Genomic DNA, 27,618 nt, shown 5'->3' on the forward strand with positions numbered 1-27,618 from the left:
AGAAAAGTGTTTGATTTTTTGAGCAATAAAATGGGAAACATATATACCAATATCGAAGCTTGGTCTCCAAGAAAGACATGAAATGAGTTGTTTCGCAGCTTTTGTCACATGATCTCCTTTAACCTTCAAGAATCTCTCAACACACTCTCTGTTACAGAACTTCTCCTGTAAAAAAGGTTCTGTTTTTCATGAAAAGTTCGAAGCTTTGTTTATGAAAACATATGCAAATATTAGACGTACTTGTTTAAAAGTGAGTGGAGATTGTTTCTTGACCAAACGAAGAACAGCTTCGACTTTCTCGTCTTTCTTTATCATTTTCTTGATGAAGATCTCTAAAATCTCTCTGCTTTGTTTTAAAAGAACGAAGAAACAGAGGATGGTGATGAAGAAGGAAAAGAATATTGGATTTTTTGGGAGAGAAAGAAGCTGGGACAATGATTGTATTTGTGTGTTTGTGCCGCGAGCTTCTTCTTGTAGGAAAAAAAAAACTTTGTATCTCTCTCTCTCTCTCTATATGGAGAGAAAAACAGAGAGTGTGTGTGTGTTGTGTCTGAAAACGGCTTCTGCAAAAAACTTATGTTGGAGAGAAATTATTGGCTTGTTGATGACGCTGTTATGTCGTTTTGTGGACGTTAAATGTTTAAAAAGCTAAAGCCGTTGTGGCCGCCAGTGACGCCATCTAACGCCGTTAAGTGTCTCTCCTTGTGTAAAAATCAACTTTTTTAGCTTCTGTTTTCATTAATTAGTCAAATGTTTGTTTATTACTTAATCATTCTTTTTATATATAAAAACTTGATTAGAGTACTAATGAGTTGAGTTCTCTTGCTTTTTGATTCATCATTAGGGATGGAACTTGTAGATTGTAATAAAAATAGAATAAAAGGTTTTTATTAGTAACACCTAGTTCATATATAGTCAACGTCTATATTACCTAGCTCAAGTACTTCCAAAACGATCGACAGTGACGTTGGCCAATTAAATGCATTTTGCAGTAACAAGAGTTCTGAATTTCTGATCGATCAATTTTTATTTTCCCTATAACTCGGTAAGAATGACATAACAAATTCCACATATTTTTTCGTTGAAGCGAGAAAAGAAAACAAACGTTTTTTTTTATAAACAAACGTTAAAAGCGTGTCATTAACTTTGTGTTTGGAAACACTTGCTTATTTGAATAATCACTAATTATGTACATTCCAACAACGTGAAGGCGTCAACTAGATTTCAATTGAATCCCCTCTTTTTTATTTTTGAAAAACCAACATTTTGTGATTGAAATTGTTGATGTGACTAATTTTTACTATTCTTTTTACTCGTACTTCACATTTTCGACCATAGATGCAATGTATAGTTTCAGTTGCAAACTGTTGTACCCACGTCTGATTTCATCCAGTAAAAATAAAAACATCTTTTCAATAACCAGATCAATTTACCAAACTCCGCAAGATACTAGTTAATTACTTTTGGGGTTTAATAAAAGAACAGAAACACTCGTGATCTCACAGAGAAAAAGACCACATTTACATAATTAGTTTGTGAGATATTCATAAACTTATTTATTTTTACTGCATTACGTACTTATACGACTATGTAGGTTGATGATAGTCTTAGCTTATAAGAAAATAATATTAGCCTTCTCTGTACTATACTGTATGACTATCTAGCAGATTCAATTTTTTTGTTATTGCAATTTACTTTTACTTTGATACTTGAGTGTCCGAAATTTTGAGAAGTCTCTGTGTTATTTAACCCCTTAAAATCAAAATCAAATCACACGGAGTTAGATAGTCTGTATCATATTAATCATGATATTTTGAAAAATGAAAAGTAAATCTTCTTAGACTTTGAGACGTATTTTGTAAAAACCATATCAAAATATTACAGTTTCCTATATCTAATGTTCTAGACAAATTCTTGTCGGTGAATCTAGGTGGTGACAAAACGATACTCGTAGAAATTATTAAACTATATATTCTGATCTTATGTTTTAAAATTGATAACTTCAAAATTGGTTAGATATTATAAAATTTTAGATATAAATCCACATCTTAGTATATTTTTGGACTTGTTATCTTTGATATATTTATTCACTAAATTTTATTTAAAAGATATGTTGAAGATGCAAATTTGACCTACTTTCCGAAATTATATATGTATTCAAATTTTGAAATCTATATGTATCTAATTTTATTGCATCGATGGTCCTCACTGTTCCATATAACATTGTAGGAAGTGGTGGGGTTAAGGCAAAGTGATTATGTAATTATGATGCTTAATCATTAAGAAGAATTTAGGTAAGATGGTTCATTTTAAGAAGTTAACAAAAGAGAGAAAGAAAACTAGTTTTTTGATATCTAAAAACGATGAAAATGTTTTAGATGCTAGATTTTACTCTTTTGATATACAATTTAAAATGACAGGTCAGTAATGATTTAGCTATCAGCAATTTTATTTTTATGTAATGGAGATGGAATAATGATCAGAAAGGGTTTTTAACTCATGCCATCTCGCAGACGGGACAATTTAACTTAGTTAGGACTTTATTGGGCTTGCTCATCGTCTAACACATGTTTCTTTCGGGCTCGTACAATTCATTTTTCATTTGTTGGTCATACGACAATGCTTACACTTAAGACTTCAACCCAAAAAAAAAAAACATTGATCGATTTTAATTCACTTATTTAATTATTTTATGAGTTGGTAAAATATATTCAATTTATGGAAGGTTATTCGCAAATATTGAAATCATGGATTTTTAAAACACGAATAAATGGGGACGTGCCTTTAGTCAAGTGGTTAAGTCCATTTGACTCCGCCTTCCCCACCGAAGTTCGACTACACTATGTCGCGTTACCCCGCGTAGTAGGGATTGGCTATGGATCGGGTCTTGTCGATCCAAAGATGTAAAAAAAAAAAAAAACACGAATAAATATGCGTTACTTGCTTTTTGACGTTATTCGATGATACTGGTCTAGAGTTTTTTTACTATGTTGATTATGGCGTTGGAATCCATATTACATCTTGGACGTTCAGAAAGTTGGATTATTTGTCCACTTTTTCGAAGATCTAATGTGATGTCCATATAACTGGCAACAAGAATCTAATCCCAACACTTGCAAGTTACAATGTCATGAAATTATTCTGTAAATAAGAAAAATATTAGACATGACATTTTTTTAATAATTCTCAATTAACATTTTGTCGTAGGTAGAATACAAACAAGCCAACAAATAAAATTTTTGGTCTTACTTGATATTAAATATTTCTGAATGTTAAAACCAACAAGATACGTTACTAATCTTATAAGCATATCAAATCAATTCAAGATTAAGTCTCTCCTAAATCAAAGAAAGAGGAAGACTACTGAAACTAATGATTATGCAAAAAGTGTGTAATTTTTCGGTAGAGTCTTTAACTTGAGAAATTAAGTTCTTTATAATTTTTAATCACTAGTTCAAAAGAAGAAGAAGTTCCCTTGATTATACATATGAACTAATTGTTTTTTAACTACTCAAAATGCACCCTTGAAGTTTTTTTCTTACAAAAATGTTTCACAAAAATGGTGAGCTAATTACATTTGTGTATGTATGTGTGTGTATGAATGAGAAATGGTGGTATTGGTGAGATTGATTTTAAAGCAAGGAAAGAAAAAGGAGATTGACGACTTCTAAGGCACCCTAACATTACCACAGCTGTCTCTCCACATTTGTCATTTGCTTCCATATTTACTCTTTCTTCATTTTTATTTCAATTTTCTCAAGAAAAACTACTATCTTGAGAGGTTGGTCCAAATGGTGTAATTTGTCAAATTTGTAATTTACTGAGATTTTGGCCCACGCACTTCTTTTGCGGGTCCAACGGCCATATTAATTAAATAAACCATTTGATGCTCATTGGTTCATTGACCATTATTTTAGAATTTAAGTCTTAGAAATTATTAAATCATTTTTTTGGTCGTTTTTACATCATCATTAATATAAAACTAATTTTCTAATTAACTCTACAATATATAGTTATTAAATCCTTGTCGGCCAAAGGAGCTTAACAAAAAAATCATTATATGACATAAAGATACTAGATAGTCAAATAAATCTAAATACAATAAAATTATAGTATTTTTTTAAGTCAGTGGTAGGAATTTATGGGTTTTCACTTTTTTTATACCGAAAAAAAATTAGATTTAACAAATTTATTGTTTAAAATGATATGATCGTAAACACTGGTGATTTAGCAACTGTCATGTTCTCAAGAGTAAGATTTTGTACTTAAGCAATAAACCTATAAGAATATTTTCACCAATAGAAACAAAGAAAAAACAAGTAAAAAAAATCTCTAGAGAAGATAAAATTATACTTTTGTTAACACATCACACTATATTGGACTTGCGTGTGGACATATATAAGCAATGAAGCATAACAATAAGATTATATAAGGTGGCAAAACCATTCATATAAAATATATATAGAAAGAAGAAGTGTGAAGAGAAAACATGATAGGTGAAATGGGATTGTTCTTGAGGCACAAGTGAGCTTCAAAAGAGAGAAAAAGAGAGATGTTTGACAAACACCTAATACCAAAGAGACCCCATCACAATAAAACATTAAGCTACAGTTTCATCATTCTTCATCGATATTGCGTTATACTTCATCAAAACTCATAAACTACTACATTTAATCTAGATGGGATCCATGCGTCACGGTTAAAAGTATTTGTGAACTTATTTAATAATAAATTTGTAGAGTGAACCAAAAAAAAGAAAAGAAAAAAGAAAAAAAGAAAGATGGAGATGGTGGCTTGGGCCATACTTAATAAAAGGAACATCTAAAACACGTTGATGTGGCTGCCTGCATTCCTTATTATCCAAGGTGGAGCATCGTCATTGGCTGGCTTCTTGAGTTGGGTCCTTATATGTTATTTATATACATACTTCTATATCTACTATATATATAAAGATAGTGTAATTAATATTTCATATTTGCAAGAGCTAAGGCATTGTATAAGAAATGGGATGGCTCCATTCCTTCTTCTCTCCTTTGAAGAAACTATGGTTTAGCGTCAATTCTGCTCAAAAGAAGAGTACGATCTCTCTTTCTTTCTCTATTATGTATGTGTGTGTGTGTGTGGATCATATACTCTTTTGTTTTTGGTTCTATGGATCATATACTCTTTTTGATGGAAAACTATGAAAATGAGTTTTTTTTTGCTATATATGAACATATATCTATATATAAAATATGCATTTTTTAGAAAATATGCATTTTTTGGTTATACATACATATGCATTTCTTTGTGTTAATGTTGATAGATGGAAAATTTGCAGGAAGAGGGATATACATATTATATGAGGACGTCAAGTCATGTCCATACGAAGATGTGCAAGTTTTATGGTCTATACTCGTGGAGTCTCACCCACATACTTTGCAACTCAAACAATGATAAATCCATTTCATTACTCTCTTTTTGGTTCAGAGAGTTCATACTTCGAATGATCATGCTCGAGGTCGAAACGAAGAAGAAATTTCTTAATGGCATGATTCATATATCTGTTTTCTCTCCTCACTTAATGTACATATAATATAAACACAGAGACTCTCTTTCCCATATTGTTCTTGTTCTCTCTCTCTCGCGATTTGCAACTATATACATATATTTAGATGTATAGCGTATATACTATTCTCTCTTGAGGTCATATACTTCGTATGTATACATAGAGCCGTGGTTAATTAGACTTTTGAGGGGGTCATAGATGATTTTAAATTTACCCAATTATACATAAAAAATCTGATTATACAATAATAGAATGAAAAAGATGAAACTAATAATGATGAAAAATCTTAAAAACTTTTTTTAATGCTCATTAATTTTATTCAATGTTCAAACCTTTACTCATGTCACTAACTAAAATAAAAAACCGGGTTCTAATTTTATGCATAATGAGTGGGGCTTAAGACATTTGCCTTATTTGTACAAGGGTTAAGTTGTCATGGTTCTGTCGGTATACATAGATAGATTGCATTATTCGGGAAAATAATTAGATATGAGCATGATTGTCTATATGAAAATGTGCTATATATATCTATGATATGTCTGCGTAACAAAAAAGCAAGTAAACATATGTACCATAAGTTTTTTCTAATTGGTAGACATAAAAAGATAAAGTTTGATGGGAAAAGGAGAGCTAGTGAATAGAAGTTGGATTGTCGTGGACACTGTTGGCTTGTGTCGGTTGGGTTGACGTTAGTTGGAAAGTTGCGTTTGTTTTTCGTTTTGCGTTTCGTAGTCGTTTAAACTGAATGTTAAACTAGCATTTTTCTTTATATAAATTAAAACGGACAAACTAAGAAGAATGTTATGATTTAGACATTAGAGAGCCAAATTGAAACCTGTTCTAGCATAATGCTGCCACATTAAATGTTGAAAGTGGGGATTACACCAAACATTCGTTCCAGTTTCGGAAGTGTTTTTTTTTTTAAAGACCGTAGTAGCTATAAGCATTTTTATTGTTTTGGCGAAAAAACAAGCAAATGTTAGATAAAATTAAGTAGAAGAGAGTCGTTTTCTGCGACAAAAAAAATGAATATATGTAATTATATATGTGATAATAGTTAGATTCAAGCGAGACTTGCTTTATGGTTAGGGACATGTTTTTGGCAAATTGGTATCCAAAAAGTATCTCCTAGGACAAGTTTTCTTGATGAATTGCACTAAAAACGAGAATGCTTTGGCAGGATGGGTAAAGTTAACTAAACCTTCATGTTTCCATGTTTTTTAGAGCAATAATGATAAAGAATATATAACGACGACTAGTCTACGGCTCTACGCTAAGATACTAACATTGAACAAAGAAATACCAAACATGTTATCGAAAATGTGAAGTAGGAAGCAAATCCTCAGCAAGTAAAAGAGGTGTTTGCTCTCTGAAAATGAACATACTCGTACCAATCATATGATATATTGATATGGAGACAAAACAGGCAAATCCTTAAACAAATACTTCAGGAGCGTAATCAGCAGTGTCAAAATAAGAACTGTGATGGAATATAAAAAATCTAGGTCGGTCCAAAGTTATAACAGTACGTTTGAGGTGAGTTGCCGACAGCAAAGATGGTAGTATAACAGTTACATTAATTAAGATAGTCGCTAAAGACATTGAAGTTTGATCAGTGGAAAATTAAGATAGTCTCTAAACATTTATTTAATCGTATTTAAGGTACAATATTTGAGACTTGAGAGTTAAAAAGCTCTTTCGTAAAAAGAATATATAAATAGTGAAATCGATCGAGTCAATTCAACATGCAACTAGTAATTGATCTTCTAATTCCTTGATGTAGACCAAGATCTTTTGCTAAATCTTCAAAAAGAAAATGATTTAATATGAGTGCATAGATGAACTCTCCAGTTTCAGTGAAATTGAATGATGCAGTTATAATAAAATTTAATTAATATTTTTATAATTCATTAATTTGTCACAATAAAGTTTTTTTTTGTACAAATTTTTTAAAATATTTCTTGTCACAGATTATTTGATAAAATATATGTGGCTAAAAGATAGTCCCTAACTAAAATTTGCGGCCAATTTCTTGCACCAACACTAATCAATTCACTCATTTATATATCCTTGCACACGGATTAAAATTAGTATAGATAAATAGTTTAACTTACTGGTTAAGGGAGTAAACAAGGTTGACCGGTCCAGTTTTGGCAATCTGAGAGCTCCTTGTAAATTCTCTAGTTAAATCAATCAAACCAATAATTAGAGTTCACTTGCACTATTTTATTGGGAAATTGTTAAAAATACCCCTTTTGGTGTGTCCCTGACTTCAAGACATGTTAACAACTTTATTATCATGATATAGAAGGGTATAGGAACCTAAGAATGTGACTTGATCAACAAGTATTACCGGGAAGAAAATCAAAAATGGTCTTCTCTGGCGAATTTTCAAGGCTTCATCTGCTTCCACATATATGATCAGAGAGTCATGAATTCATATATATGAACTAAGAGGTTATAAGAAAAACTAAAACTGTACGTAAGGAAACTCACATAAATGAAGAGGAAATGAAATAAGAAGAAGAGGTGCCGGGGGCAGCTGTGGAAGGTGGTAAATGTGGTTTTGGCTGAACTTAGGTTATAAGTGCATGACAATTAGCCATGCAATTAGAAGTCTAATCCACTCCCATGCGTGTACTTGGCTTTAATTCTGTTTACTTCTTTTCTTAAAAATTTATGTTTCGATTTAAAGCTGAACACACGCGATTAACTTGCAAAATTGTGAAACTTGACCAAAATAAGGGTATAGAGATTTTAAAACCAGCCAAGTCAGCCTAGCCAAGGCTTAAACTGTCATCTTACAGTTTTTAGGAATTTATAAAATTATCCGAATGTTACTTTTTAAGACGTCAGAAATTTCTCATGCATATTGACTTGTACCAAACTTAAAATCCAATACTTAACCATTTAGAATTACATATCATGTCGTTCTTAATTTCTTATGGATGCTACACTCTCATAAGATGTCTACATTTTCCGGAAGGGCAACACATCTTGGTAGAAATGCATGAGGGAGATTGGGGAGCGAGCTCCCACATGAGGAAGAAGCCTAGCACGAAGGTTATTAATAGCATGATACGTATGGCCTTCATTTAGCTCAGACGCATCTTATGATTCTTACTATCACACAATAGTGCCATAAATGCCAATGTTTTGTTAACATCCCACATTGCCTTTAGAATACATGAAATCAAATCAGCTCGTTATGGGGCCTTTATGAAGTGAAGAAGACTAGACATCGTTGGGAATTTCCATATATTATGTGACCAAAAATCATTTGTATTGGTGGGAATGGGATGGTGGCCACCGACTACTTCAACCAATGGATTGAGGTAGAGTTGGTTCTGAGACTTGGAAGGCTACAAGCCAGCAAAAAAAAACATTAGCCTTTTTTTACAAATGTTATTTTAATTGGTAACATAAATTATTTCTAAAAGTACAAGCAACAATAATTTATCCTTGGTCTTGAAAACATGTTTGGAAGTTGGAATAAAGAGGCCTCCTAAAATACATAAACTCTCCACATGAATAGGTTTTCCTGTTTATCGTAAGGGACGAGTTCCCAAGAATGGACATATCAAACAATTTACAACAAGAAAACACTATTTTTTATTAGCCTTAAGGATGAGGACATTGATGCCACTAGAGATAGAAACAAGATCTACCAAGATGGATCTTTCTCTTAGCCGGAAGATAGAAAAAAAAAACCTTCGAAACTGAATTTTCGAGACGAAAAACGAATATTCATGTCTCTAAAATGTGTGCTATCAGACGTCCGTCTTCCATAATCTGATTTATCACACTAGTAGAGTAATCATAATCTGATTTATCACACTAAAAGAAAAATACATGTATTTCTCTTTTAGACATATCTATGTACCTAATCTTGACTTCACGAGATTAACAAAAAAAAAAAAAAAAAACAACAACTCAACAATCAATAATACATGAAGAAGATTACGACATTTGAAAAGTTAAACAATCTACAAGCTACAATTAATAATTCACATGCTAGTCAGTAGTCACTCTTTTCAATATAATCCATCTAGTTTCCATAACTATGAATCTATGATGATAACAAATTAAATTTTAAACTCGCAGAAATCATTTCTTTTGTCAATTTATTACAAAAATGTTTACATTTATCTAATAAATTCATGCTTAATTGGATAAACATTTCAATAGCTAGTATTCAAAAAAAATTTGGTGGTCATGTATATAACTTACAAACTCTTGATAGATTTTTTTTGTTGTTTCGCCTTTAAAGCAACATTTAGCTTTTCCAAATACAAAATTTTCACTTAGTAGTTTTATCAACATTTTCTTGAATATGAAAGATTACAAAATTAAACAAAAAGTAAAGAGTTATGGTTGGTCCAAATGTGTCTCTAACACCATCACCAAAAAAGAGAGACTGTGTTGCTGCCGTGACTCAGTTCCATGTGCTTCGCTTTCACTTTCTCACAACCCGTGACACTTAACTACTACACTACACGACAAAAACCAATACCACAAGTGTTCGATAATCCTACGACTTTTTTTTTTGTTCTTTTAATTTTGCATTTCCCTCGGTTATCACCGTACCGGTTTGGAACAACCCGGTTCTTGGAATTTAGCTTATCCAAAACCAATCACAGCTTCATAACAACGCATAGCTTATTTATGTGGTCTTAAATCCACATATTCTTTGTTCACACCTCTCAAGTTGCATAATATGCCCAAAATTTTCAAACATTTTTTTCTTTAAAATTCCACAAATATTAGTTGACCAGAAAATTCAAAAAATTTCTCCAAATGACGAATTTTTGTATAGTTCGTACAGATGGAAGTTGAAATTCGTTGAATGCCGTTTTCCTTACGTACGAATTGATTAGATAAACCGGAACAAAACCGGTATTTGTAAACCGACGCATGGTGTTGGTAAAGTGTGATTGGGTAAGAAGCCTAACTAGTTGTCTGATGATAATTGTCGTCACTAGGTGGGCACTTAAAGAAAAAAACACTTGTTTCCTTATATATTCTCCTTCCTTTGAACATTTAATCTTTTCCTCTTCTACCATCTCCACAAACTCCAAACATCTCTCTCTCTCACGAAATTGCAGAAGAAGAAGAAGAGTCATGAATGGTGAAGAAAGCTTTGTAGAAGATTGCTCTGTTTTTGTTGAGATTGATCCTTCTGGAAGATATGGAAGAGTAATGTTTCTTCTACAATCAAAGATTTTGACTTTTCGTATACCCAAAAGAGGATTTTTGATTTTGGTTTCTTGTTGTTTGTGTAGTACGATGAAGTACTTGGCAAAGGAGCTTCAAAGACAGTGTAATCGCATTCATCTTCTATCTTTGTCTTTCTTTAAAAAATTTACACTTTTTAATAAAAAATCAATCATTTTTTTTATTGTTTAATTAGTTTGGAATTGGTTACGTAAATCCAAACACTGTTCTTTGGTTTATAAAATTTCAGATACAGAGCGTTTGATGAGTATGAAGGGATTGAAGTAGCTTGGAACCAAGTAAAGCTTCGAAATTTCACAAGGAATCCTGAGGAATTAGAGAAGTTTTTCAGAGAGATTCATCTTCTCAAGACTTTGAATCATCAAAACATTATGAAATTCTACACTTCTTGGGTTGATACTAACAATTTATCAATCAATTTTGTCACTGAACTCTTCACCTCTGGTACTCTTAGACAGTAAGCAAATTCAATCTTATGTCTTTGTTATTTCTTTATGACTCATGGGTACTTGAAAGTTCAAATCTTTTAGATTTTTAGTTTTGCTCTGTTTTTTTTTTTGTGTAGGTATAGGTTGAGACATAGAAGAGTGAATATTAGAGCAGTGAAGCAATGGTGCAAGCAGATTTTAAAAGGGCTTCTTTATCTACATAGTCGTTCTCCACCAATTATTCATAGAGATCTTAAATGTGATAACATTTTTATCAATGGAAACCAAGGTGAAGTCAAGATCGGCGACCTTGGACTCGCTGCGATTCTTCGTAAATCACATGCTGTTCGTTGCGTTGGTACTTCAAAACTTTCACATTATTGGCTTTAATAATGTCTTGAACCACTTTGGACCTACCTTTACTATGTTGTGTGTTGTTAAAGGAACCCCTGAGTTTATGGCTCCAGAAGTGTATGATGAGGAATATAATGAGTTGGTTGATGTATATGCTTTTGGAATGTGTGTGTTGGAGATGGTTACTTTCGATTATCCTTATAGCGAATGTACTCACCCGGCACAAATCTACAAGAAAGTTACCTCGGTAAATGATCGCGGATATCGACATTTTAATCAAGATTTTCTTGTTCTTGAAGTCTTGTTTTTCTTACAATCTTTTATTTCAGGGGAAAAAGCCTGAAGCTTTTTACTTAGTGAAGGACCCTGAGGTTCGTGAGTTTGTTGAGAAGTGTTTAGCTACTGTGACCTGTAGGCTAACGGCATTGGAGCTTTTAGAAGACCATTTTCTACAAGAAGATAATGTGGATGGATTTGATATGAGACCTATTGATTACTACAATGGTTATGATGAAACTGGTGTGTTCCTTAGACAACCTTTGATTGATGATCCTCTTTACCATGATCAGTTTGAGTCGTCACAGATATGTGAGATCGATCTTTTCGCTAACGATGATGAAGACCATGTCGACATTTCGATTAAAGGGAAGAGAAACGGCAATGATGGGATATTCTTGAGGCTTAGAATCTCTGATGCTGAAGGTAAAGTTTCAATCATTTTCGGTAGGCTTAAGATCATTGGTCTTAAAACCGTAAAATGCTTTCGACTTTTATGTAATGCAGGACGGATAAGGAACATTTACTTCCCGTTTGAGACAGCTATTGATACTGCATGGAGTGTAGCGGCTGAGATGGTATCTGAGCTCCACATAACGAATCAAGATGTTGCGAAAATCGCAGAGATGATCGATGCAGAGATTGCTGCATTGGTCCCTGATTGGAAAACTGATGCAGAAAGTTCATCAAATGTGAACAACAACAACAACAACAACACTGCAGGATTCTGTGGAGATTGTGCTTCAAACGGGTATATACAAGAGACTGTATCATCAGGAGAAAAATCTCATCATCATCATCATGAGTTCGATAGTTCTGACGACAAGAGCTGTTCTTCGGTTCACGGTAGGTTTGCAGATATTTGGGGTTTGAGAGAATCATATTCTGATGATGGAGGAAAACAGAGCTCAAGGAAAGTCAGAAGTGGGCGGTGGTCGAAGAATGAGATGAGACGAGAACTGAGATGGCTTAAGGCAAGGCATAGGATTCAGCTTATGAAAGTAAGAGGTCAAACGATATGCGATACACCGATGGAGATCTCTGTCACGCCGGGAAATTCAGCTTCGCCGCCTCTTCTTTACAGGGCGATATCGCTTCCTGTGGATGCTGTGGATATGTGACATTGTAAAGTCTGATTATAGTTATCACATATATTTGTATGTTTCGACATTTTTAACTTTTGCTAAGTTAAAAGTTAATGACATAGTACTTATTCAAAGAGAAGAAGACTAAATGAAAGACATAAATTAGGCATTGTAAATTGTGAGACTAATCATCTAGGTTTTTCCTTTTGATGGCTCATAAGTCATATATATATATCTATCTCTCCTTGACTAACTCTTCATGTGCGATAAGTCTCGATATGTTTTGATCACATCGACGTTTTTCTAAACTGCTTTGTTGTTTCCTTTGGCCTCCTGCAGGTTTCTTGATTTGTACTAAACTTGGAACATAAGAGCACACAAGTGGGAAAAAGTATTTGTCATCAGGTTCTCCTAGATCCACTTCTTTAACGTATCCAGCCTCTCCCACGATGTGAACTGTGTCGCGATGATGCATCGGTCTATCAAAAATCATAGCAACTTTCTTCAGCTCGTCAATGAAAAAACTCCCTGCTGCATGTGAATCCAGAAGGTCAACATACATTTTCACTGTCAAGAACTTGCTCCACGACATCTTTTCGGCCTCAATCTTAGTCGTAATCCATACCTCAACAGTATCATAGTAACAAAATAAAACCGCAAGCTTCTCTTCTCTAACACAAGATAGAGTCACAAGGCTTGCACACCTATCTCTAATAAACGGCAAATACATAAGCGGACCGAATCTCTCACTTGTAAAATCAAAACAGATTATGTGATCAACACGCAAAGCGTTTGAGTTCCTTCTTATAGCACACCAGTAAGTGTTACCCTTGAGAGTAACACCATAGTTACGAAAACCACGGCAATAATTTAAACACCAGTGTGGAGTAACGTCAAGAGTCGTCCATAAATTAAAGTCAAAATCGTAGATTTCATACCGGCAATCGAATTGACGACCATCTATAAACCTCAAGATTTTGTGGCTGCGACTCTTATTATTGTATCCAAGAGCGTACATGTACCTGTCATATCTATCGGGTATTCGGAAAAAATATCTGGGTTCGATCCACCTTGTTTGTCCCAAATACGGATTCCAAACAACAAGACTACCCTTATCGTCTTTGATGACGCATAGTAACAAACCCTCGCAGTGAAAGACTTGAGATATCTTGACTTGTTCTGAATCATCGTATAGGCAAGTAAGTTTACCTTTTTGCTCTGCAGATGGATCAATGTCAATTCCATTGAAGAAGATGCTCACTGAACACAGATTGTTATCCATCAACACGATCATCCGAGACTCTCCTTCCTTTGCTGCTGCTTCTTCTTTCATAAGGCCTCGATTTTTGAATAAAGAGTCCCAATTTTTGCAAGTTAATCTCACTGCTCTCGTAGATGATGATGAAAGTTTAGAGATTATCTCATCTAACAACTCCATTGGAAGATGGGAGATTATCGCCGTCATCGTCATTTTTTTTTTTGAATGTAATGTTAAATTAGATTCAAAAGAAAAATAGCGTTTGTACAACTTGTGCAACTTATGCTAAAAAGAAAATCTGAAAAAAAGGTTTTCAAAAATCTTCTTAGTTTGATCCTCTTGATTCAAACCAGTCTTGGAGTCCCTTGTCATACCTTCGATCTCCACTCAGTTTGATTGCCGATAGTTGATTACGGATGTGAATGTCAATCCACTTGATTAGCCGGATTGCAGGGTTCGGTGTTGTGCCACGTTTGCGCCCATTGCGCTCTTTCCAAATGGTGTAGACTGAAGCTTGAAATACGGATCGCGCGAGGAACCAACTTGTACGATTCCGTCAGTTTATAGATACACTATTAATGATTGTGTGCCAGTCCGTGGAGTAGCTCTGCTTATAAATGTTTTTTGCCAAATTACCCCAGATTTCAGTGGTGTAGTCGCAGGCAAAGAAGATGTGGTCTCGACTTTCCTGCGCATTATTACAGAGGAGACAAGTTGCATCCACTCCCCTGTTCCATTGAAGCATCCTATCGCCCGTGGAGAGCCTGTTTTGGACTGCTAGCCACATACAAAAACTATGTTTTGGAGTAGCTTGTGCAAACCAAACCCCCATATACCAAGCAACCTTGTTTGAAGTTGTGTGAGTGTGATTCCATGTATCTTTGGTAGAGAAAATTAGCTGAAACACATTGTTTTTACCTTTCCAGAGAACACGATCTGTTTCTTGATTTCGGGTGCTCCATTTCAGGGCCAGCATCTCTTCGATCTGGTTTAATGGCTCCACACGATGTCTTCTTCTTCTACGATTTGTCCAGGCTTCCGAAACTGTGGCATTCTTACTGATCCCCATATCTATGACACCCCGATCACCTGCAATGTCTGCAAGACAGCCCATATCACACCAATCATCATACCAGAAAAAGGCCCGAGTCCCATTTTTTATTTCAACCTTACAAAGAAGCTTCGCTGTGTCTCTGCACTTAAGCATTTTTTTCCACATCCACGACCCAAGACATGTCGTTTCCTTAACTGCCCAAAAAGACACTTGCTTAAGCAAGAACTTGTAGACCCATTTAACCCACAGTGAGTCGCCATGAGAAACAATGCGCCATATCAGTTTCAAACAGCAAACATCATTGGCTTCTTTAAGAGAACGTAAACCGAGACCTCCCTCTTGCTTCGGTTTACAAACTTCTTCCCACGCTATCTTTGCTTTGGTTGTTTTCAGCTCGCCTCCGGACCATAGGAACGCAGAACACAATTTATCAATATCTCGTATGCATTTGCGAGGAAGACGAAAGGCTCCCATCCAAAAATTACATATACTCCAAAGAACCGAACTGATTAAGTTTAATCTCCCAGCATAAGAAAGAAACCACGAAGACCGAGATCCAATCTTTTTCTTTATTTGTTCAATTAATGGGAGATAATCTGAAGATGAAAGTCGTTTGGTGACTAGTTAAATATCAAATCTTTTATGTTCATTTTGATTGGTCATTTTTTTAAAGTTAATAATATATTTTCGTTTTTAATAATTAAATTAATTAAATTGCATAAATTAGTATTTGACTTGTTTATCCTTAATGAGCTGAATTAATTTACTCTTTAAATTTTTATCTCTAATGACATTATAATGTAATAACTTACACAGAGGATGGTTATTAAAGGGTAATTATAAATTGTACTCTCCAAATAATAGTATAGGATATTAATAGAATAACTAAAAGAATATCAAAATAAAATAGATAAAATTATCTAATGGTCTATTTAACTCTTATATTAATAAATAACTACTAAAATTATCTAAATTTAATATTAATAAAAATAATATATTGGTTAAGAAAATTGAGTTATTCTTCTATATTTAATTTATGAACTATTAAAAATAAGAAGAATTTCAAAAATGCCCATTTTTCCAGTACTACTTTTCAAGAATGCCCATTTATCTAAAGCCTTATCAAAAAATGCCACTAAAAACCTTGATTTACCCAAATACGTGTAATATCTTATTAAAAGCATACACAAACTATCTTTATATATGTGTAAAATCTTATAAATACTTTATAAATACCTTATAAGTACCTTGTAAATCTTACAAATACCTTGTAAAACCTTATAAAATAGTTTATACAACTTTATAAATACTTGGATCAAGTCTTCAAGTAGTAGTTATCATCCAGAACTACCTTCTAAACCTTAAAAGACTAATTAATCATGTACTTTTTTTGTACAACACTATGGTATATTTTTGTCGATTATGTTTGACTTTTTTCTCTTCTTTAACATACTTTTTTGAATTGAATTGCTTGTTTTGTCTATTACATGACCAATTTATTGTAAAAAGAATGTATTGTATCACCTAATACGCTAGACGTTGCGGTCCCAATTGTGTGTCGAGTCAGCCTTGAACAATCCCGCTGTTTACATTGGAATAAGTGCCTGGTTGATTGGTAAGAAGATATCCCAATTCACGAACATAACCTGCCAGTCTTCAGCTGTAAGCCAATCCTCCACCGACCTCATCAGGACATCTTGAACTTCTGTTAATTTTCTCACATCTAATTAGTATCTGGATCATTTAATGTCGAAATTGCTTAGAATTTATTGGTTTATACCTTGATTTCCGGTGATTTAATTTTGGAGATTGTATACCCGCCGCCGCACCCGCCGCCACATCCACCGCTGCCATTTTCAAGTTACAACGTCCGGTGAGAACTCGAGAGAGAGAGTTGTTTGTTTCTTTTAGATAGAGAGAGCTTTTTTTTTTTGCGATTGTTCTTAAGAAGCAAATATTTATCTTATTACTGAAATTTAAATTTTAAATTTCTCACACATGTGCACTCGTCTTTTCGATCTGTACGAAAATTTTCAAATTTCGAAATTTGCCGCCTCTCTTTTCGTTTGTGCTAATTAATTGGGCCTCATACGGCCCATTACTGTTTATTTTGTCTGCTTATTTTTTTGTCTTTATTTGTTGTGGGCTTTTTTCATTGGGCCATTTAAGATAATGAATCCCTTCAAAACAAGGAAACATTTTGGTAATACACTTCAAAAAATTTTGAACCCTTAAAATCTGATATCTTCTTCTTCGTTTTTTTTTTTTTTTTTTGAGATGTAATTATAACTCTACGATACCTTATTCCTATGCATAAACAAATGATAATTTTTTTTACGAAGACTGCTTAAGTGAATCATTTTTTTTTTTTTATTCTAAAGGTATGTTTCTAGTTTCGGTGGCTAGTAATTAGTTTTTTTTTTGTATTTTATTTTTACTCTAATTGGTGTTTAATCAGATTCTGCAAGTGTTATTTGTGTTTAGCAACTGTGACGTGTAGCCTAACGGCGTTGGAGCTTTTACAAGACCCTTTTCTACAAGAAGATAAAGTGGATGGATTTGATATGAGACCTATTGATTACTACAATGGTTATGATGAAACTGGTGTGTTCCTTAGACAACCTTTGATTGATGATCCTCTTCTTGAGGCTTAGAATCTCTGATGCTGAAGGTAAAGTTTCAATCTTTTTCGATAGTTTTAAGATCATTGGTCTTAACAAACTTTTATGTAATGCAGGACGGATAAGGAACATTTACTTCCCATTTGAGACAACTATTGATACTGCATGGAGTGTAGCGGCTGAGATGGTATCAGAGCTCGACATAACGAATCAAGATGTTGCGAAAATCGCAGAGATGATCGATGCAGAGATTGCTGCATTGGTCCCTGATTGGAAAACTGACCTAAGTTTGATCATCATACTCCTGTTAAATTGGCAGATTATGGTGGAAAGATGGCGGTTTTGTGGGACGAGATTGTGCCTTCTATTGTATATAGGAAGATAATATGGTGTGCGGTGATTGTGCTTGAAAGGCGCAACCGTAAAAGCGAAAAGATTTTAGAGAAGGTTGAGTGGTGTGATTTGGTGCTTGAAGTCCCTAGGTCAAGTCAGTTTGAGTATGCTATTGGTATTGTGGCTTGTGTTTTTAGGTGAATGCAATAGACATCAGCTCATTTGTCAAAAGCCTTTGACGGTTAGCTTATTTTTGGCTGTTAAGTGTCCTATGAAACACTGTTTTGGTTATATTGAAAGTTTCACTACCTTGGTATTTGTCTTATAGGCTTGAAAGTGATGGAATTATCTAATAATGCAGTACTATATATCATTATGTTTTGAATGTGTGTTCTTATGGTTTTGCTCTTTCTTTATTACGTGAGTGTGATGAATTATTGTCTCGTGTGTTTAGCACAACACAAAGTGACCCGGTTTGTGACTGCTACTGAAACAATGTCTTTGAAGTTTGAAGCACTTGGTGTTGTAGTTGTCATTTTCCAAGTGTCAAACCGGGTCAAACTCCATTTTGATTGTATGGGTCTCTCCATGGTTCGGGTTGGTTTCTTTACCTTGGTTGAGCCAAATCTAGTCAATACCAGATCATATTTGTCTTAGACCGGTTATAATAATAACTAACATACATCAAAATTTCAGTTAACCGAAAATGATCGAATTATTTATCGGTTCTAATGTACCGGTTTGGTTCGGTTATAAGTAAAGATTCTGAATTAGCTCAAAGGAGGAGAATCAAAGCGTCGTCAGTCTTCTTCTTTCCGCTGCCAACAAAATGGAGCTGTCGTCTGCATCCGCCATATTTGGCCACTCCTCCTCCGCCGTTCAGCTTCTCAGACCTAAGCTCGGGTTTATAGATTTACTTCCTCGTCGAGCAATAATCGTGTCTTCTGCTTCTATTCCTCGATTTTTGCGGATGGAATCTCAATCCTTCGCTTCTTCTCCCATTAAAAACGTTTCTCAGGCTACTTCTGCTTCTTCTTCCTCTATCGAATTAGGTTGGTTTTGGATCTAGATATGGCTGAGATTGAAGCTCATTGTTTTTTTTTATGTTTTCTTACTCAAAGTCGTCGTTTTTAATTCTCAATCAGCTCGAATTGGAGAAGTAAAGAGAGTAACAAAGGAAACGAATGTTTCAGTGAAGATTAATTTGGATGGCACTGGAGTTGCTGATAGTTGTACTGGAATTCCTTTTCTTGACCATATGTTAGATGCAAGTCTTTGCCTTTAAACCTTTTTGTCTTGGATTTTGCTTTCTTCAGTTTTCATTGGAAGAGAGCTTAAAACAGACGATTTTAGTGAATTATTAGAAGTTGGTTAATGTTTGTGTGTTTCACTCTTTGTCTGTCTTGGTTTAGCAACTTGCTTCACATGGATTGTTTGATGTGCACGTTAGAGCTACTGGTGATGTTCATATTGATGATCATCACACTAATGAAGATATAGCTCTTGCCATTGGAACAGTAAGTGTTGCCATCTTCTTTTCAGCCTTCTTATCGGCTCTTATGAGCTATGAGCAACCGTATGTTGTTTTCTCCTAAGGAAATTGTGTTGTGATGAGATCTCTGTGTTTGTTTATTCTCTAGGCTTTGTTAAAGGCCCTTGGTGAGCGTAAAGGGATTAACCGGTTTGGTGACTTCACCGCTCCTTTAGATGAAGCGCTTATACATGTTTCCTTGGTATAAAAATTGTGAAACTTTTGTTTGCATCTTGTTTATGTTCTCCTTACTGGATGTCTACCAAACTTTCTTACTGCTTATAGTGAACAAAAATTTCCTGCAGGACTTGTCTGGTCGACCATATCTTGGTTACAACTTGGAGATTCCAACCCAGAGAGTTGGAACTTATGACACTCAGGTTCTTTCTTCACTCCTGGATTTTTCCTCTTTTGGGTTTATTTGTGTTATTCCTTGTTTAGTAATCATTGAAAGTGTTGCTAAAATTTGTAAAACCTTTCTATATGTAGTTGGTGGAGCACTTCTTCCAGTCGTTGGTGAATACTTCTGGTATGACACTTCACATTCAGCAGGTACTTGTGATTCGAATCTTCAAAAAGCAAACAAGATCATACAATTTCATTAATTTCTTCTATGATCTGCTTGGCAAACTTTTCATGTCCGGTTTAATATTTTTTTTGATACTAACAGCTTGCTGGTGAAAACTCTCATCACATAATAGAGGCGACCTTTAAGGCCTTTGCCAGGGCTCTACGACAAGCAACAGAGGATGATCCACGTCGTGGTGGGACGATACCAAGGTTTGACTTATCCTCTTTTTCTTGAACTACATTCTACACACACACAAAGGATAGATAACATATACTAGAATGCAAGAGTCATTGCATACAAAAAAAAATAGAAGAGAAAATCGTGTATGTTAAAACGAAAAATTATTAATTCATACTTCTGTTTGAAAGTATATACTTTTTGTGGATCCGGAGGATGCATCTTTCTTGTCTTGAGAGATTAGTTTTCGGGATGTGAAGAATGTATATCATTGGAAAGCGCGTTTGATGCGTGATGGTTTTTGGTATTTGCAGTTCAAAAGGAGTCTTGTCACGATCTTGAGAGCTGAGCAAACACACAAGACAGTTCCCAAATTCATACTTCATTGTCGAGTTCCTGAACCATGGTCGATTTTCTTATGTTGCCAAATGCCAAGCCTGTTGGATCTTACTGTTCCATTGCAGAATCGCAAAGAGCAAAATGTGAAAATAGAGTGAAGATCACACAGTTCAGAATCTCTTACCATTGCTGTATCATCAACTGAGAAGTGAGAACTTACTGTGAGATAATCCAATGTTCTCTTTTTAGTTTTTACTATATTGACAAAAACGACTGCGTTTTGAATCTTAACATTTACATACAAAAAAACAAAAACAAAAACGACTGCGTTTGGCATCTTAACATTTACACCAAAAAAAAAAGAAGCAAAACGACTGCGTTTAAGAGTTTCCAGAGAATATTTCCCTCTCTCTTTGGACTTCAATGATTTTGATCTAATCCCTAATCTCTCTCTATATACTACTCTCTTCTTTGAAAACCTTCCCTTTACGATTTTTCCATAGCAGACACAGATTCCTTCTCAAGGTAGAAGAAGCAGATTCACGATCCCAAAACCCCAAGGCCATTGAAGATGGTCGGGAACAACAACAACAACGCCAAGTCATCGACGAACAAGCCTCCGGCAACTTCCGCTCCCACCGCTGCAGTTTCCTCTTCACAGAACCATAAACCTCGTTTGAATTCGACTAACAACGATGGTGGAACCAGTAACAACAACAAAAAAGAAAGCAAACCGACGACAGGTGGCCAGAAAATCGCCGATAAGAAACTTCCGAAGCCTAATTTTTCTCCTAAGCTAGCTCCGATTCCGAAACAATCCAATCAGAATCATCCAAATCCATCAGCTCCATCATCTTCACGGCCAATGGCTCCGTTTCCTTTCCCTGATTCATCTGCGGCGCTAGGTCCTCCTCCTCCACCGACGTATGGATTCCATATGCTTGAGCGGCGCACAATTGTTCTCGCTGATGGTAGTGTCCGTTCCTACTTCGCTCTTCCTCCTAATTACCAGGATTTTCCTCCTCAGAGTCGACTAGCTGGACCGGAATTTGGTAGATTCCCTCCCTTTTACCCGGAAGAGTTTCGAGATCAGCGGATGAAACGGAAATATCCGGGTGAAGAAGAGATTGATAGGAGAGACGAGAGAGCTGAGATGCTGAGACAAAGACAGCATTTTATGCAGTATGCGAATCCTAATGATCAATCACTTATGGCTGGTACGAGTAGTAGTCCGTTTCTTAGGGATGTTGGAGAAGATGGTAGAGCAGCTAAGCATATGCGGATAGGATCAAGTAGGCATGACAATGGAGGTCTATTGGTTGACCAGATTGCACTAAAGAAATCGTTTTTGAGTTTTGTTAAGCGAGTTTTCGAGGATCCGACAGAGAAGAAGAACTACTTGGAGAATGGGAGAAAAGGGCGGCTTCAGTGTCTCGTTTGTGGCAGGTTTGATGGGTTTCAATCTGACTTTTGTGTTTGTTTTTTGATTCAGTTTAGTTTGCTTGTGTTGGAGACTCTAGTTGCCTTGTTCTTGATGGTTTCTTTAATTGGTCTTATATGTCTTAGAACGCTAAATGAACATGAAGAAAGTAAGAGAGAACACTAATTTATATTGTCTTTACACCTGTATGATTAGTATGTTAACTTGTTCACAGTATTAAACTTATCTTGACATGCTTTAAGTGGTTGTGATTTTAGCAAAATGTGTTCAATTTGTGATAAGCTGCTGAATGGTGATTAGTATGTTAGCTTCCCATTGATTGTCTTCCTCTTTTACGATGTATTTATCATTACTGGAATTTTTGCTTTAATAATACTCTAACTTGCATATAAGTGTATACTATGACTGGGGTTCATTGCCTGTCGATAAGCCTCTTAGAATATTTAAGTTAACTGTTTTACTTAGATATTAGGTATCATTCAACTTAGTCCTTATTTTCTTTGTACCCACTGCTCCCGCGGCTACTTTTGTGCTGTTACTTTTTTGGCTGGCCTTAAAGCAGCAAAAGGTTGTGGGTTTTATACTGCAGTCTGTAGGCATTAGGGTTAAATTCTATTTTGATCCATAATAATTGGTATTATTTGTGGAACTAATCTTGCATCTCAATTGTTTTAATCTTCGTTCCACAGCTTATTCAATGTTTTTTTTTATGTCCCTCGTTATCCTTGCGTTATGCATGCATATTTTTATCTTCTGAATTCAATGTAATGGTATTTTTTCGCAGCTGTTTAGATTTAGCGTACTGATATATCTTTGTTAATTGGTTTTTGATGGTCATCCAACTTGCTTACTGTTTATCCTTCTTAGGATTACTCTTATTTTGAATAGATTATCAAATAAGTGGTTACTTTTCAGTTTTCCTAATCATCGTTCAGTTCTTTGGTATGTGTGGGTGACCTTCAAAATCAGCTCTCGATTATCAGTAGTAAGCCAACTTGGAATCTGAGTTGGGCATATTCTTTTTTCCGTTTTAATCTACCTGCTTATGGTCAGATCATGAAGTCTCTGCACCATGCATCTGGTATTGAGCGTATGCGTAGCATTCTTTACTCGTACTTGTGATTTTTAGAACTTTCTTCGTGAATCCAGCATGTTAAGTTGATCGACTTCTTGTTCATAACTCTTTAGGGGATTGAGATATCTAACTTTATATTTCTTTGTTCTAGCTTGATCTAATTAGATGGAGGTTGTCAATTAATTTGGCATGATGAGTAAATGGTCAATTTGATGACCATTTCAATCAATGTCAAGGATGCTAGGTTAATAGGCTTTAGTAGCAACTAGTCTATTTTGAATGATATTTTGTGTCACAGAATAAGCTTGTTTGGATGTAGAAAGCTTATGATAAAGTTCTCTAATTCATTCGTTTTCATCTTTCACATTCTTCAACTCTTCTGCTATGTTATGATGGTTACTCCTCATAATTGCGCAGAGGTTTATGTTTTTTTGTATGTTTATATGTTATCTGTGCATCACTTATTAGTTATTACCCCTAGTCTTAGCTTAAGTTTAGAATTGGATTATCTCATCTACATTTGATTCTTGTTGATTGCCTACTAAGCTGATATGTGGATGTGGCTTTGCACATTTAATCATGTAAGAGTGTATATTCAATAGTCTTTAGTGTCCACATTGAAGAGTCTTAACTGCATGATTCTGATTTGCTTGAGTTTAATACCTCAGACTTGTATGTGGTATTTGTATGGTGAATCTGAATGAGTGTTTCCAATTCGACTTATGCTAAAACACAGGCCTTCTAAAGACGTCCAGGATACACATAGTTTGGTAATGCACACATACTGTTCGGGTGATGCTAGCTCACGCGTGCATCACTTAGGCCTACACAAAGCTCTCTGTGTATTGATGGGATGGAATTTCTCGAAGGCTCCTGATAATTCAAAGGCATACCAGAATCTACCTGCTGAAGAGGCAGCAATCAATCAAGCCCAGCTGATTATTTGGCCACCTCATGTTATTGTTCATAACACCAGTACAGGGAAGGGTAAAGAAGGGCGCATGGAAGGCTTTGGAAACAAAACAATGGATAACAGAATTAGAGGTATAACATGCGGCCTTTCATTCCTTATTCTTGCGTTTACATACCTGCACAGAACAATCTGGAACAGTTCATGAATCTTGCATTGGTTAATCCGCACCTTAGGATTCTCTTCTCTCTTTTCCTTTTTTCTCCCCTCCATTTTAGAGATGTGCTTGTAAAGTACTAAAGTAGGTTATCTTAGTCAATTGGATTTAGACCCGGAGCCTTAGAGATGATTTCCGGATACAATAATCTTAATGATGTGGCATATCTATGTTATCCCTGACTTTTTGCCACAATGATCATCTCCTTGATCTTTTAGAAGTAAGGTCAAGGTCCAAATCCCTCTCTTTGTTCTGCTAACACTAGATAGATGCCCAAACAGGTATTTTTAAGTAAGAGTCTGGAAACTAACATGATTCAATTATCATCTGACATACCTTCTCAGTAAAAGCCTTCACTTTACTTACACCCCTTCCCATTTCTCTCCCATGTTTCTCTGTGATTTTGTGAATCAAAAGTTGCTATTACTTAGCGTAGAATAATTACAATATCAGATCTAGGCAACAATGGTGTAAGAAGTATCTAAGCTTCTTTAACAGAACTTTGTTGGGCCACCATCTTCTCCAGTCTTTTCTCTAGGGATCTCAGCTTCTATTTTCAGAACTTGTGGTGTGTCATAGTAGGTTCCAAAATGTTCAATGTGGTTAGGCTAATGATGGGTGTGCAAGTACATGTATCTAGTTATTAGCCTATATCATGTAACAACACTCAATGACACATTTTGTCTGCCTTCATTTTGATGTCTATATATAATTACAGAACTAGGACTCACTGGTGGGAAATCAAAGTCACTGTATGGAAGAGAGGGTCATTTGGGAATTACATTGTTCAAGTTTGCGGGAGACGATTCAGGGCTCAGGGAAGCTATGAGAATGGCAGAATATTTTGAGAAGATAAACCGTGGGCGTAAGAGTTGGGGGAGGGTACAAACACGCACTCCTAGCAAAGATGATGAGAAAAACCCTAGTCTTGTCGAGGTTGATGGGAGGACGGGTGAGAAAAAGAGGATCTTTTATGGTTATCTTGCGACTGTAACGGACTTGGACAAAGTCGATATGGATACAAGGAAGAAGACCACAATCGAGAGCCTTAGAGAACTCACAGGAAAAAAGTAAATTATAGGTCTCTCTTCCCACAAAAGGTACACTTTACTTTCGAGGTATTTGTTGCCTATTGAATCTGGATTCTTAGTCGCAAGCTCAAAAACTTGAAAGGAGGAAAGAAAAGTTTGGTGTGTTTTTTTTTTTCATAATTTATAGATGAATGTCTTGGTCTCTTTGATCCTTTGTTTCGGTGTTCATATTGCATAGACTAATATCGGTTGAACCTGATATATACAAGCTTCTCTTTACCAACACCCTTAGAAGTATATTGTGTTAGTTGCTTGATGCTTTTGATGTCCCTGTTGATTCTTTTATGTTCGTTCTTCTTTCCTTGTTCTATGTGATCCTTTGGAATAGTGGTTCCTGCTTGCTCTTTAGGCTTTAGCCAGCCAAAGAAAGGGTTTGTTGCTCACTGACATGCCTATCAAAATGAGAGTATTAAACCAACCAAACAATGATACCTTAGTGCCTTTGTACTGATGTCTATGACATTGAGTTAGTGTTTTTGTTTGCTCTCTGGTACCTTTGTGTTTTTGGGTACCTTAGATTGGTGATAACAATGGTGGTGTTTAGTTTAGCTAGGTAGCTTCTACTTTTTAAAAAATTAAAAATTGGTATGAAAACAAAAAAACATCAGATAAGAAGACTTGTATTTTGTGGGGCTTTGGAACTAACCACTACATAAATTTTGTTTAGTCTTTATTTATGACTGTTTTAAACTTTTAATTGACAAGTTAGGTATAAAGTGTTCTGACAAACTTTATTTCCTGTATTCATTCAAATCTTTGGTTCTCTCTGGCTTACCAATATACACGTTTGGTTAAGGAAGTTTAATCAGCTGCTGTTTAGGCCGTATGATAAAGAAACCTTAATAACTTTTTTATGAAAGTAATCAAGCACTATCATTATTGGTGGATATTAAATTTTCACCATTTTATTGTTTAATGTTAATATAACATATATGATCATAGTTTGGCCACTATCACAACAACTAGAATATAATTTTATGAATGTACAATATGTAGGACAAAGTAGTTTACATGCACTATAAGAATAAAACACCATTAAAAAGCATCTAGATTGTGCAATTGTCATAATCATATTACTATAAGACTAGCTAGACTAAGGTCAAATCAATGCATAAATTTAAATCATTATTCTCCCTTCACATTTTCAAATTTCTCTCCTCACTTTTCCTATAAAGCGTAAACAGTAATCGGCGGTTAATTTGTAGTCGGCCATTTCGGACCCATTTAATTATATAAATAAGTCTTAGCCGTCAGTTTCATATTTCGTCTCATTCTAATTTTGTAATGTTTAACCTTTTTATAATTATAAAATGATACTCTAATAGCAAGAGGTCTAAAAGAGTAGGGATATTTTCCCTCAATAATGGGTTATATGTCACTGTCCCGCTTAACATTTTCTACATATCCACAGAAAAAAGGTTTGTATGATTCCAATGATGTCAAAAAAGCAATAGCTTTAATAAAACCAAATTCAAAATTTCGTTTTTATTCTATTCTTCTGTTTTGATATCACAAAGATATTAAAACATAGTACGAAGATTAGTTTTATATATGTACTAATGAATATTCTTTGTGGTTGCTTCATTATCACGTCTTAAGATTTATCACGCGTGCCCTGATTTCATTACAGCCTTTTCTTCAAAACACATGCATTGTTCTTCTTACATTATACTACTACACAAAGAATTTCATATTAGTTATAACAAACATTTTTTTTTATATACTATATAGTTTTTATTATTCAATTTCGTGTGTTTATAAATTTTACCGGCAATGCTTCACTGGTTTCCGACTCAACGCATGTGGTGGTCAGTGGGCTTGGCCCACTTATCTCTTTCACCTTTTTTTTCTTCTTTATACGAAAATAAAGCAAAGCCTAGTAGTAATACTTATTATTACCACGTCATCACCCAACTCTAGTATCCTACGCATATCACGATAACCTACGCGTCGACGGCGCAATATAGAAGAGGATGTAATAATCGCGCCTTTAATCAGACTCCACTGAGACGTGTCGCTGTTTCGAGTTGTCCACGTCACTGTTTCTTTTGTCTCTTATCTTCTTCTTCGTCTC

The 27,618-nt window shown here is 34.9% G+C and overlaps 6 protein-coding genes across 7 annotated transcripts; 5 read left to right on the forward strand and 1 right to left on the reverse strand.

The window, feature by feature from the left end:
• Positions 1–4,738: 4,738 nt before the first annotated feature.
• Positions 4,739–5,673, forward strand: LOC9321568. The gene is made up of 2 exons (XM_002883316.2): positions 4,739–5,076; positions 5,321–5,673. The coding sequence occupies exon 2, from the start codon at positions 5,342–5,344 to the stop codon at positions 5,573–5,575; it is 234 nt and encodes a 77-aa protein (XP_002883362.2). The 5' UTR covers positions 4,739–5,076; positions 5,321–5,341; the 3' UTR covers positions 5,576–5,673.
• A 4,730-nt stretch (positions 5,674–10,403) lies between these two features.
• On the forward strand, positions 10,404–13,114 carry LOC9319430 (serine/threonine-protein kinase WNK2). Of its 2 annotated transcripts, XM_021031035.1 has the most exons (7): positions 10,414–10,744; positions 10,831–10,868; positions 11,013–11,240; positions 11,349–11,569; positions 11,655–11,812; positions 11,895–12,267; positions 12,349–13,114. In XM_021031035.1, the coding sequence occupies exons 1-7, from the start codon at positions 10,463–10,465 to the stop codon at positions 12,960–12,962; spliced, it is 1,914 nt and encodes a 637-aa protein (XP_020886694.1). In that variant the 5' UTR covers positions 10,414–10,462; the 3' UTR covers positions 12,963–13,114. The 2 variants fall into 2 exon arrangements, with proteins under 2 accessions (XP_002883363.2, XP_020886694.1); XM_002883317.2 differs by having other exon boundaries at positions 10,404–10,744; positions 11,895–13,062.
• On the reverse strand, positions 13,110–14,419 carry LOC9319431 (putative F-box protein At3g22421). The gene has a single exon (XM_002885456.2). The coding sequence runs from the start codon at positions 14,395–14,397 to the stop codon at positions 13,162–13,164; it is 1,236 nt and encodes a 411-aa protein (XP_002885502.1). The 5' UTR covers positions 14,398–14,419; the 3' UTR covers positions 13,110–13,161.
• A 2,680-nt stretch (positions 14,420–17,099) lies between these two features.
• Positions 17,100–18,363, forward strand: LOC110229913 (serine/threonine-protein kinase WNK2-like). Its single transcript, XM_021031073.1, has 2 exons — positions 17,100–17,909; positions 17,976–18,363. Exons 1-2 carry the CDS (start codon positions 17,870–17,872, stop codon positions 18,242–18,244), a joined length of 309 nt encoding a protein of 102 aa, XP_020886732.1. The 5' UTR covers positions 17,100–17,869; the 3' UTR covers positions 18,245–18,363.
• A 551-nt stretch (positions 18,364–18,914) lies between these two features.
• Positions 18,915–21,119, forward strand: LOC9321570 (imidazoleglycerol-phosphate dehydratase 1, chloroplastic). Its single transcript, XM_021031060.1, has 8 exons — positions 18,915–19,244; positions 19,338–19,459; positions 19,605–19,709; positions 19,833–19,925; positions 20,029–20,103; positions 20,213–20,275; positions 20,394–20,503; positions 20,786–21,119. The coding sequence occupies exons 1-8, from the start codon at positions 19,022–19,024 to the stop codon at positions 20,811–20,813; spliced, it is 819 nt and encodes a 272-aa protein (XP_020886719.1). The 5' UTR covers positions 18,915–19,021; the 3' UTR covers positions 20,814–21,119.
• A 90-nt stretch (positions 21,120–21,209) lies between these two features.
• Positions 21,210–25,802, forward strand: LOC9319433. The gene is made up of 3 exons (XM_002883320.2): positions 21,210–22,256; positions 24,063–24,370; positions 25,172–25,802. The coding sequence occupies exons 1-3, from the start codon at positions 21,382–21,384 to the stop codon at positions 25,525–25,527; spliced, it is 1,539 nt and encodes a 512-aa protein (XP_002883366.2). The 5' UTR covers positions 21,210–21,381; the 3' UTR covers positions 25,528–25,802.
• Positions 25,803–27,618: the final 1,816 nt, after the last annotated feature.

Source organism: Arabidopsis lyrata (assembly GCF_000004255.2).
Source record: "Arabidopsis lyrata subsp. lyrata unplaced genomic scaffold ARALYscaffold_3, whole genome shotgun sequence".
In the NCBI taxonomy this organism is placed as follows: Eukaryota; Viridiplantae; Streptophyta; class Magnoliopsida; order Brassicales; family Brassicaceae; genus Arabidopsis; species Arabidopsis lyrata.

Bases quoted from the DNA above. Each gene is read 5' to 3' on its own strand.
- LOC9321568 (XM_002883316.2), top strand. From the start codon at position 5,342: ATGAGGACGTCAAGTCATGTCCATACGAAGATGTGCAAGTTTTATGGT.
- LOC110229913 (XM_021031073.1), top strand. From the start codon at position 17,870: ATGATCCTCTTCTTGAGGCTTAGAATCTCTGATGCTGAAG. The intron at 17,910-17,975 runs GTAAAGTTTCAA...TATGTAATGCAG, and splicing joins TAGAATCTCTGATGCTGAAG to GACGGATAAGGAACATTTAC.
- LOC9319433 (XM_002883320.2), top strand. From the start codon at position 21,382: ATGGTCGGGAACAACAACAACAACGCCAAGTCATCGACGAACAAGCCT. The intron at 22,257-24,062 runs GTTTGATGGGTT...GCTAAAACACAG, and splicing joins CAGTGTCTCGTTTGTGGCAG to GCCTTCTAAAGACGTCCAGG. The intron at 24,371-25,171 runs GTATAACATGCG...ATATAATTACAG, and splicing joins AATGGATAACAGAATTAGAG to AACTAGGACTCACTGGTGGG.
- LOC9319430 (XM_002883317.2), top strand. From the start codon at position 10,463: ATGGTGTTGGTAAAGTGTGATTGGGTAAGAAGCCTAACTAGTTGTCTG. The intron at 10,869-11,012 runs GTAATCGCATTC...ATAAAATTTCAG, and splicing joins AAAGGAGCTTCAAAGACAGT to ATACAGAGCGTTTGATGAGT. The intron at 11,241-11,348 runs GTAAGCAAATTC...TTTTTTGTGTAG, and splicing joins ACCTCTGGTACTCTTAGACA to GTATAGGTTGAGACATAGAA.
- LOC9321570 (XM_021031060.1), top strand. From the start codon at position 19,022: ATGGAGCTGTCGTCTGCATCCGCCATATTTGGCCACTCCTCCTCCGCC. The intron at 19,460-19,604 runs GCAAGTCTTTGC...GTCTTGGTTTAG, and splicing joins TTCTTGACCATATGTTAGAT to CAACTTGCTTCACATGGATT. The intron at 19,926-20,028 runs GTATAAAAATTG...AATTTCCTGCAG, and splicing joins CGCTTATACATGTTTCCTTG to GACTTGTCTGGTCGACCATA.
- LOC9319431 (XM_002885456.2), bottom strand. From the start codon at position 14,397: ATGACGATGACGGCGATAATCTCCCATCTTCCAATGGAGTTGTTAGAT.